Source organism: Ranitomeya imitator, chromosome 1 (genome assembly GCF_032444005.1).
Source record: "Ranitomeya imitator isolate aRanImi1 chromosome 1, aRanImi1.pri, whole genome shotgun sequence".
Classification (NCBI taxonomy): domain Eukaryota; kingdom Metazoa; phylum Chordata; class Amphibia; order Anura; family Dendrobatidae; genus Ranitomeya; species Ranitomeya imitator.
The window spans coordinates 327,097,107-327,109,357 of NC_091282.1; the positions used below are offsets into that span (position 1 = coordinate 327,097,107).

Here is a 12,251-nt window from a genome sequence, read left to right on the forward strand (position 1 = left end):
AGTAGCCACCTTTTGCTTTGATGACTGCTTTGCACACTCTTGGCATTCTCTTGATGAGCTTCAAGAGGTAGTTATCAGGAATGGTTTTCTCTTCACAGGTGTTCCCTGTCAGGTTTAATAAGTGGGATTTCTTGCCTTATAAATGGTGTTGGGACCATCAGTTGTGTTGTGCAGAAATCTGGTGGATACACAGCTGATAGTCCTACTGAATAGACTGTTAGAATTTGTATTATGGCAAGAAAAAAGCAGCTAAGTAAAGAAAAACAAGTGGCCATCATTACTTTAAGAAATGAAGATCAGTCAGTCCGAAAAATTGGGAAAACTTTGAAAGTGTCCCCAAGTGCAGTGGCAAAAACCATCAAGCGCTACAAAGAAACTGGCTCACACGAGGACCGCCCCAGGAAAGAAAGACCAAGAGCCACCTCTGCTTCTGAGGATAAGTTTATCTGATTCACCAGCCTCAGAAATCACAGGTTAACAGCAGCTCAGATTAGAGACCAGGTCAATGCCAAACAGAATTCTAGCAGCAGACACATCTCTACAACAACTGTTAAGAGGAGACTTTGAGCAGCAGGCCTTCATGGTAAAACAGCTGCTTGGAAACCACTGCTAAGGACAGGCAACAAGCAGAAGAGACTTGTTTGGGCTAAAGAACACAAGGAATGAACATTAGACCAGTGGAAATCTGTGCTTTGGTCTGATGAGTCCAAATGTGAGATCTTTGGTTCCAACCACCGAGTCTTTGTGCGACGTAGAAAAGGTGAACAGATGGACTCTACATGCCTGGTTCCCACCGTGAAGCATGGAGGAGGAGGTGTGATGGTGTGGGGGAGCGTGCTGGGGACACTGTTAGGGTTTTATTCAAAATTGAAGGCATACTGAACCACCATGGCTACCACAGCATCTTGCAGCAGCATGCTATTACATCCGGTTTGCGTTTAGTGGGATCATCATTTATTTTTCAACAGGACAATTTCTATTTTTTTTGACAATGACCCCAAACACACCTCCAGGCTGTGTAAGGGCTATTTGACCAAGAAGGAGAGTGATGGGGTGCTATATAAGACATGATTTCAGTTGTTTCACACTTTTTTGTTAAGAATATAATTCCACATGTGTTAATTCATAGTTTTGATGCCTTCAGTGTGAATGTACAATTTTCATAGTCCTGAAAATACAGAAAAATCTTTAAATGAGAAGGTGTGTCCTAACTTTTGGTCTGCACTATATATGTATGTGTATATATATATATATATATATATATATATATATATATATATATATTTATACACACACACTACTCAAGTGTTGAATATGGAATTATAAAAATCACTGGACCGATAGACATTCAAATGACATGCGATTTGTGAAAAAATATAAACAAAATTTTCAAAATATCTCAAATTCTTCAGTATTGAGTATGAGTGCCATGCTGAAGAATGTTGTGGCACACCGAATGCACTCGGGCATGTAAACCAACAAGATTCACAGCTGGATTCTCCCTTTGTGATTATTGACCGGTGTCACAAATGTGCTTGATTGGAGACAAGCCCAAAGATGTCAGAGACCATGGTAGCACAGGCTGCTTATAGTAGCACAAGCAAGATTCAGCCTGGCGCTTTTGTGTTGTGGTAAAAAATTCTCCAGACCAATCTCTGGTTATTATTGCATCCAAGACAAAAGCAGGACTCCTGGTTGAATGAAATAGACCTTCAATCCAGTCTCCATTGCCATCTTACTTTACATCATGTTAGCCACGAGGGAACGTCACATCAGTCTTACTCTCGGGTTACAGTTGTGGGAGGCATAATGTACAGCATCTAAACCCCTCAAGTGTTCATTCCAGGTATACTAGCAGTTCAGCATTACAATGATTTGGTCATGGAGCCCGTGGTATGGCTATTTCTCCAAAATATCTAAGGAGTATAAAAAGAAAATTTGGGAAGAGCATCACCGTATGGTAAGTGTAGAGTTGTACGTTGTTAAACAGCATGGATCTAATACCGTTGACCACAGGAGAAAATTGACAAAAAAAAAAGAAAACAAGGATCCACATGTCCGTATGGATAAAAAATGAATAACTTTATTTCACATGGCAAAAATAAAAACATTGCCCATTCTGACATACATTTCTTGGCTGAAGCTCATAGTCATAGAAAGTTACTTATTTTCATCCATATGGCCATGTGGATCCTTTTATTCCTTTTTTGTCTTAGGAGTGGTTTTTCAACACAACAACACCAGGATGCCTTTTTCTTGTGCTACTATGAGCAGCCTGCATGGCCCAATTGAACTACCATGGCCTGCATGGTCTCTGGACTTGTCTCCCATTTAGCACAGCTGAAAAGTCATTAGTTGGCAGTTTCAAATAGAGTTTCCAGCAGCTGATCTTGATGATTTGTGTGCCCAGATGAATTTGGCATGGCACAACATTCCTCCGACAACCAGTAATAACCTCAATGTTTGTACACCGAGGTTTGTAAGTGCAAGTATTTTTGCACATGGCGCTCATATTCGATACTGAATAAATTGAGAAGCTTTGAAAATTTTGTTTCCATTTTTTCATCATTTTCATATCATTATCATGTCCATCAATCCTGTGATTTCTATATATATACTGTATGTATATGTGCACACTGTTCATTATACATAGTATCTATATCTTATCATAAGATATCAAAGAATGATCATTAAAATTAAATAATGGAGGCTCCAGCACAATATGCATCTAGTCAATACATTTTACATCAATACTGCCCTGCCTATATATTACTGATCACATCAAACTCTAAGTTTATGAAAAGAACACTTAGGGCGGCGTATGATTAAACATTGCATAGCACTCGGACCACTGTTAATCTATGGGGCAGCTCACATCACCGTATTTTTTCTCAGACATATTCGACGTACGTGTAAAATAGCAGCATGCTGCAATTGTACGCGTATATCATCCGAGACTCGCCAATGCAAGCCTATGGGTGTAAGAAAAACTCGGACGCCACATGAACCATCCGTCTAGCCTGCGAAAAATACGCACACATTTTCCTCATTTCTGTCCATTGAACAATTTAATTCAATGGGGAAAATCAATGTCATACGGATAAATGGGTGGAAGAAAATTGCATCATCGCATTGCAAACGCATTACACACGGATGACCATACGGAGAACACTCGTGCGACTCTCGGCTGGGAGACTCGGACCGATTTTTCATACTTTTAGTCTGACTCCGGCCTTAGGGGTATAATTCAACATTAGTTGTTTACAACTGATGGGAGACTCGTATCAATTCAGAAATAAATGATTTTGTTAGTACTCTAGTTTGGTAATGGAGAAAATATCATACGCCATATTTGTTACGTTTCAACCATACAAATACACATTCGTCTTTTTTATTAAATTTTAAATATTCCAGGTATGAGTCCAATGCATCTTGTTAGTTTTCAAAACAAAACGTAAACTATTAAAATATTTGCTGTCGTTTTCAAATGGCTAAAATAGGAGACATTGAAAAGAGAAAAAAATATATGACAAAGTAAACACAATGCCATCCAATAAGAGTTAGTAGTCCTTTCCAGTCTCAATCATGGGCAGTAGATTTATCCATGCAGGGATTAGTAGTCACATCTCTAGGTATCCTTTACAAAAGCCCCTGTGTCCACATTCAGTACCTTACCCATAAAAATACAACATAAAAAAGACATCTAAAAGGTCTTCTTTCCACAAAACACAGCTCGGTAGAGAAAGGTCAGGTTGACAGTAGCACAATCACCATCACTGTAATGGTCCTGGGATTACACACGGCATCGGTAACGGACTTCAGCAGAACTTCCAAAACAACAGCTGTAATGTATTGGGTTTAGACGTTGGAAAATCTGCAAAGTTACATATTCCAGTCTTTATTCTTTCCTAATCCAGTTATGAAAACCAAACATTTGTTACAATCTAAAAATTGCATATATAAAGAAAACAGAAAAATAATCTGAAGAAGACAAAGTTGCCCATATCGTTACGAACAGCACGTAAAAATTGCTTTACCGAATATTAGTAGTATCAGTGAGTCATCTGCTAAATCCATACCGAATCATTGCCCATGGAGAGGGAATGTAAGGGTTATTGTGTAATATTATTTTATACAGTAATACAAAGAAAAATAAGCTTGTGTTATTAAAGCTGAGAATGGTTTTCAGTACAAATAGTTAGAAAATCGATTTACTCGGTTTCAGTTTCTGATTGTCCTGGGGTTGGTTAGAAATGGAAAACCATAGTTAATACCAATAATCTATGTATTCATTCATGCAGTCTGTTACCCGACATAAATGGACATATTTCACTATGAATTTATCACTTAGCATCTTAAATTTGTGACAGGCGCTTTTTTTCATTTAGATGGATCAGTTATTGCTAGTCCTCTGTACAAAATTCCATGTAACATTTATGGCAACCTGAATAAGGAGCACATGCCGATGGCCGCTCTGCCCTACTCATTCACTATGGTGACTACTATAAATTGGCTCTTGAGGTGTTTTTCTTTGTAAGCAATACCTGTAAATGATGTACAATGCTTTGTGTAAAAGTCAAACACACTGTCATGTCTGGTGCGGGACCAGAGAGGAGGTTGCATTAAATTCTATTATTTAGCCTATAATTGGCATTGTGAGAGATCGTCCTACTGTGATTAGAATATTGCAATCTGTTGGTATGGATAAGAATTCTAAGGCCACGTTACCACGTTCAGTATTTGGTCAGTATCAGTATTTGTAAGTCAAAATCAGGAGAGAGTGAAAAATGCAGAAGTGGTGACGCGTTTCTATTATACTTTTCCTCTGATTGTTCCATTCTAGACGTTGTCTTACAAATACTGAACGTGTGAACGTGGAACATGAAAAACTGCACCAAACTGCCATATGTAAACCTGGCTTAGAACCACATGCCATTCATAATTTTTCTTTGTCTATTTGCCCACATTCACCAGAATTTCTGATTGAAATACTGGGATCTAAGGGGGAAGGTTTCTCCTTGTGGAGAGTGATATGACAGGTTTGGCACGCCAGTATGAGGAGACTAAAACATCTTCCATGCGGCTCTGGGAAATTAAATGTGCAAATTGTCTCTTCAGAAAGGAAGAGAACTTGATCTCTAGTACCTACTTTCAATTGGTGGCACTAGAGATCAAGTAATCTTCCCCTCTGAAGATAAATTTGCGTATTTAATTTCCCAGAGGAGCATACAAGGCATTTAAGTCTCCTCATACTGGCGTGCCAGACCTGTCATATCGTTCTCCACAAGGAGAAACCTTACCCCTTAGATCCCAGTATTAGCCTTTCACCTAGCCAAACCAGATCTCATACTTTGCACTGATGAAGGGCAATACCCCAAAACACATTTATCCTAAGTCATATTACAAGGCTCATTAAAGGGTTGATATTGACTTGCAGGATTGCTATTTCCAATAGGTGGTGCTTATTCAAATATTATAATGCTGATGTTGCACACAACTGTATTGCCATGTTTATGTAATGCCTACACATCAAGGTTGGTTGACTTCACTTTAAGGTCAAATGTCAATCTCATTTTTTTTGTTTTAAGGATCTCCTTACCACAATGTTATGGGATTTGGTCTGGTACTACTGGTTTCTCTGTTTTAGAAATATGAATTTGTACTACATATAGAAAGCCCTGGCATTTTCATGGACTACGTAGAAGAAAATGTTTCACCTCTACGAAATATCTCACAAATTCCACAACAGACATAGTCCAGTCATTTAAAGAAAAAAACAGATACCAGAAAGAGAAACATATAGACAGAAATACTGTATGCAACCTATAAGCCTGCTGTTCTGTTTTCTATGAAATGTCTGAGTAAAATAAAGCTCTGGGGAGTATTAGAACAATATGAACTGCTGTTTGTAAGCAGATCACCAAAATAATGATAGATGCATGATATATAATAACATATATTTATAGGATTTCGCAATCTTTAAAATGCTCGCTCTGGATCACGTGAATATTCACTTTTTCATGGAACCCTAAATTATTTCTTTTGCTCAGTTTTATGCCCCATTATATCTCATCTTTTGGGTATTTTCTAAAACAAATGGTTGAACATGTCTCCCTATTTGTCCTCAACACATTCCAATGTTGCTTTCATGTGCAATTCTATAAAGTGCATAAAAGGCGGCACAAACTTTGCTAATACCTTTTCTTGTTCCAGTTAGTTCTATAACACAAATTAAGTAAGGATACAAATCCTCAAGACTTGAAGCAAATCCTGAGAAGCTGAGGGCTACCACTTTGTTAGCGCTGCTGTTTTGCTAGATTTATGTTAGAATAATCCCGGGGGATTATCTGTCCTTGTTCTGACGTAAGTTTTTCTTGTCCCCGCAAAATAACAGTGTTTCCTAAAACACATCTAGTCTCCTAAATGTAAATGTTATAAATACAGAGATGGAAATCTTCAAGAAAGAGTCAAAAGGAAATACAACTAAAATACTAAAAGGTTCATTTTAACTCCACATAGTCTCTGGATTAAGCACTCAGAAGTTCTAACATGTTGCAGAACTGACATCTTGATTGAAGTTGTCCGCTGCTTTCACTCATATCAAACCTCGGGTTTCTATATTGAAACTTCATATTCTCTGGTTTCCTGAAACAAAAGAAGAATCATACTAAAGAGACACATGGACATTTTCAAGAAAACCTGTTATTTGACTAAGTTTTAAACACATGAGTATGACACCCTAATTTCCTGGGAACTGGGAATAGGTATGCAAATTACCGTAGCTGAAAAGTAGTTATAGAAAATATTTCATATACTGCTTTACATAGTAGCTGACTGGCTGAGAGATCATATGACACACGATATGAACCCCTATAAACATAAAATTCTTTAAATAATGGGTGGCTGCTTAGTGGATGTTTTTATACTCACCAGTATAAGTCTAAGGCCAGGTTCACATTGCGTTAAAGCAACCCGTTCAACGCATAGCGCTGACGGGCTGCGTTAATGCTATAGCATACACGCCATCGCGTTATGCTATACCGCTAGCGCAGATGATTCATCTGTGCTACCGGTGATGGAGCTTCAGATGCTGCAGCCCCCTCAGACTGCATTAACGCAATGTGAACCCAGCCTAAGGGACATTTCACACTGCGCCCTTTGCTATAGTCATTGGTCCCATCAAGACTTACTTCCGAACCCTTCACAGAAAAGGATTCTGGTGTATGTGCCAATGGGGTCATTGACTATAATGGTGCTAACAGAGTCAATTTGTGCTCTATCATGCATCATTTTCAAATGTATTTGCCAACAGGAGGTGGGCACTTAGACGTAGTAGACTGTGTCTTTGTGTCCGCCTCCAGTGGGCATACATGCCAAAAAATGATGCACAACAGAGCACACATTGAATCTGTCTGGTAACTCATTAGGTGCAAATACCTTGATCGTGAAAATCTCCACAATATATAGGTTAGATTTAACCTCTTAGTGACTTTTTTAAAGATACAAATTCCTGACATATCTTTTACCACTTAACCTCTTAGTGACCGAGCCAATTTTGACCTCCATGACCAAGCCAATTTTTACAATTCTGACCACTGTCACTTTATGAGGTTATAGGTCTGGAATGCTTGAAAGGATCCTACGGAGGATTCTGAGAATGTTTTTTCATTACACATTCTACTTCATGTTAATGGTAACATTTCTTCAATATGACTAGCATTTATTTATGAAAAAAATGGAAATTTGGCAAAAATTTGGGAAATGTAGTAATTTCCAAACACTTAATTTTTTGCCCTTAAATTAGAGAGTCATATCGCAACATTTAACACACCCTAATCAAAAACTAGTCTCTAATTGCCAAAAAAGACTTACAATGTACATCAATAAATCCATATAATGATATTTATAAAATAATTTACATAATAAAACACACAGATAAATTAAACAGAAAATGCCTCCAATGTAAAGGAACAGAGATAACATGGAATATCATCAAGTAGACACTCGTATGAATCATAAGCCTCACTATCAGACCTACCCATCAAGCTTATAGCATTAAGCAGGGAGGTATTTCTTAGCCAAAACAATCCAGTAGAAAAGGTGCTGCAGTACTGGGGAAAACATAACGTATCTACTACTATGCTAGCATATGTAATTATAAAATCAATGCCTCATATAAACCGGCACCACCGGCACCACAGGGGTGAAGGAACGGGTATACGGGCATCACACATTATGTAAGTGATCTAATTCTCATTTTATTGACTGGCATCTGAGCCTTGGTGGTGCTGGTTTATATGGGGCATGGATTTCAAATAAAGTCCAAATAAAGACTTTTGATTTTATTTCCTGAGCTGGATACCTTCATTTTCATGCACAAAATTTGTTGTGCAATTTCTCCTGATTATGACGATACCCCATATGTGGGGGAAATCCACTGCTTGGGCGCATGGCAGGGCTCAGAAGGGAGGGAGCACTGTTTGAAATTTTGAATGCAAAATTGCCTGGAATCAATAGTGGGTGCCATGTCGCGTTTGGAGACCCCCTGATGTACCTAAACAGTGGAAACTCCCCAATTATAACTCCAACCCTAACACATTCCTAGCCCCAACACACCCCTAACCCTAATCCCAACCCTAGCCACAACCCTAACCCCAACACAGCCCTTGTTAGGGGTCGAGTTCCCGCTTCTGCACAGGGGGAATTTCGAGCCACTTCCGCTGCGGTCTCCCATTCTTGTCCAGCCGCAGTGGAGCCTGCTCAGCAAGGACGTCGGTCCCAGCGTCTTGCTCATTCTCACTCTGTTCTGAGAGTTAGTGCTGCTTCTCCAGTCTCTGCCATTAAAGTCAGTGCTGGTCAGCAGCGAGCGGACTTCTCTGGGACTAAGTCCTTGTCTGCATGTACTGAGCATGCCCAGCGTAAGGTCTCCCGTTGGAGATCGAGGGTCATGTGCTCAGGCTCTGCAGCACATTCCATTGGTCCTCTTGGCAGGTCCTAGAAGGGCAAAAGTGCTGTGGCCACTTCCTGTGCTGCTGTTATATAAACTGCGCATGACCGCACGGCCATGCGCTAGTATTGTCAAACAATTGTTGATGTGTGTATGTTGTGAGTGCAAGTCGTCCTTGGAAACCCCTTCCCTATTGAATGTCTGTTCGCGGAAGGTGTATGGCTGCTACCTAGCGCCCGACTTAGCCTACAGCACTAAAAACACATCTCAGCGTCCTGTAGCTGTGCCTGCCAGTACGGCGCCGTGCGCCTGTCTTGCGCTTTCCATACCCGAGTCTGGGTGGTTAGTGGCGTCCGTTAGTGCGGCATCGCTCGCACTCTTGTGCACTTATATTCCTTAAGGTTCTCTACACACCCAGTTGCGGTGTTACGCCAGCAAGGGTCTAATCGGGCTCCAATCCCTTCTGGGGTTAAGTCCGCTGACCACTTGCTCGCGCACTAGTGCGGTACTGCGGTCCTGTGGATTAACAGGATCGCTTTCTTCACGCTGGGTGAGGTTTAACCCACGCGTGTATCCTTTAGTGTACCGCCATATTGTCCGTCTTGCTAGCTGCAGGGTCTTTTACCTGCACGGTGGACCTCGGACTGCGAACGCACCTAGTTTCTTACCATCTATACATGGTGCGTTCCGCCAGTCCTTAACAGAATACTAGCGCCAAGGTCTGGCTAGTATGGCGGACATTCAGCAATCTTTGCGGTATATCCAGCAGTTGGAGGGTAGGTTGAAGGTTCTCGAGAACTCAACCTCAGCTGTGGATGTTACCGCAGTTGCTGTAAAGGCTGCTGGCGTGGCGGCAGCAACCTTGTCCACTGCCACCCCTGTTCCGACATTATCCCGCCTCCCGTTGCCAGAAAAATTTTCTGGAGATTGCAAAACTTGTAGGGGATTCGTGAGTCAGTGCTCTATCCACCTCGAGCTCCTGGCTGCACGTTTTCCTACAGAGCGGGCTAAGGTGGGATTTATTGTCTCGCTGTTGTCGGACAGGGCGTTGGAGTGGGCTACGCCGCTGTGGGAGCGTGATGATCATGTGGTGCAGAGTGCTCCGTTGTTTCTGGGCACGCTGAAAAAGGTCTTTCTAGGACCTCAACTCACCCATGATACAGCGCTCCAACTACTGGCATTAACTCAGGGTGAGTCCTTGGTCAGCCATTTTTCTGTCCGATTCCGTACTTTAGCTTCCGAGCTGGAGTGGTCGGACAAAGCCCTTATCCCCATATTCTGGAGGGGCCTGGCTGACCATGTTAAGGACGCTCTGGCCACTAGGGAGATTCCTGCCACACTGGAGGAGTTAATATCTATTTCTACTCGTATAGACCTCCGTTTTAACGAGCGGAGGTTGGAACGAGCCCAGTGTAGGCAGAGGTTTCGGCTGGCTCCTACCTTCGCCAAACCTTTGGAATCCCCAGTCCAGGCATCTGAGTCACATGAGACCTTGGAGGTGACACGAGCGGGATCTAAGTCTCAGTCCGCTCGTGCACATAAGGTCCGTCATGTTTGCCAGCAGTCAGGACGTCTTGTCTCCAAGAGTCCTCAGCGGTCGGGGAAACGTCAGCGTCTAGTGGCAGTTGGAGGAGGTACACTAGACACGGCGACGTTTGCCTCAAAGTTGTCCTTCAAGGGGACAATTACCATAGGCCCATCCACTCTTATGGTCGAGCTTTGCTTGGATTCTGGGGCAGAGGGTAACTTTATGTCCTCCGCCTTTGCCCAGCGTCACGCAATACCCTTGGTGATGCTCGCCCAGCCAGTGACCGTTCGAGTGGTAAATGGGTCAACACTACCTTCACAGATTACCCACCAAACCATTCCTTTCACGCTGTCTGTGTCTCCATCACATCAGGAGATAATCTCCCTATTAGTCATTCCTGAGGGAATTGATGAGGTCCTGTTGGGGATGCCATGGCTTCGCTACCATTCTCCTCATATTGAGTGGTCCTCTGGGAGAATTTTGGGATGGAGTAAATCCTGTGAGGGTAGATGTCAGAGGGAGTGCGTTCAGGTTGCTACTACACAGGTACCCGCAGATCTTTCCTCTCTCCCCAAGCACTATTGGTCCCATGCAGACGTGTTCTCCAAAAGAGCTGCGGAGACTCTTCCGCCTCACCGTCCCTATGACTGTCCTATTGACCTCTTGCCTGGTGCTGAGCCTCCCCGGGGTCGAGTCTACCCGTTATCTCTCCCGGAGACGGAGGCAATGTCCCAGTATATTCAGGAGAATCTGGCAAGAGGATTCATTAGGAAGTCAGTGTCACCGGCAGGGGCTGGGTTCTTCTTCGTACAGAAGAAGACTGGAGACTTACGTCCATGCATAGACTACAGGGGTCTTAACGCCATTACCGTTAAGAACAAGTACCCATTACCCCTGATATCTGAGCTCTTTGATAGGCTACGGGGAGCAAAGGTATTTACAAAGTTAGATCTGCGGGGTGCTTACAACCTGATTCGCATCCGTGAGGGGGATGAATGGAAGACGGCTTTTAACACCAGGGATGGGCACTATGAATATCTAGTGATGCCCTTTGGGCTCTGTAATGCCCCAGCCGTTTTCCAAGACTTTGTGAATGACATCTTTCGGGATATGCTCACCACCTCGGTCGTAGTCTATCTGGATGACATTCTCATCTACTCTCCAGATATAGACTCCCATCGGAGAGATGTTCGCAAAGTCTTCGACCTCTTACGGGCAAACTCCCTCTACGCTAAGTTGGAGAAGTGTGTGTTTGAGCAGGAGTCCTTGCCTTTCCTTGGGTATATCATTTCTGCCCAGGGTTTGGCTATGGATCCTGCCAAGCTACAGGCAGTAATGGACTGGCAGGAACCCCATTCTCTTAAAGCGGTGCAGCGCTTTATGGGGTTCATTAATTACTATCGCCAGTTCATTCCACACTTCTCAACTTTGGTAGCTCCCTTGGTCGCCCTCACCAAGAAGGGAGCAAATCCCAAGTTGTGGTCAGAGGAGGTCTCCAAGGCTTTTCTCTCGATTAAGTCACACTTCGCTAGCGCTCCCATCTTACATCGCCCCGATGTAGATAAACCATTCATCTTGGAGGTGGATGCCTCATCCGTTGGTGCTGGAGCAGTCCTTTTCCAAAAGGATGCTCAAGGTCGGAAGCATCCTTGCTTCTTCTTCTCCAAAACTTTCACACCAGCGGAGAGGAATTATTCCATCGGGGACAGGGAGTTGCTAGCCATGAAGTTGGCTTTTTCAGAGTGGAGACACCTCTTGGAGGGAGCTCGCTTTCCC

At 42.5% G+C, this 12,251-nt stretch overlaps 1 protein-coding gene across 1 annotated transcript in view; it reads right to left on the reverse strand.

Annotated features, from left to right (window-relative positions):
- Positions 1 to 3,375: 3,375 nt before the first annotated feature.
- The window catches only part of SEZ6L (seizure related 6 homolog like), a 781,385-nt gene continuing 772,509 nt past the window's right edge, over positions 3,376 to 12,251 (reverse strand). Inside the window, exon 18 of the mRNA XM_069759107.1 lies at positions 3,376 to 6,645. Coding sequence (XP_069615208.1) covers positions 6,616 to 6,645 — 30 coding nt within the window. The 3' untranslated portion in view covers positions 3,376 to 6,615. The remainder of the gene's footprint in view (positions 6,646 to 12,251) is intronic.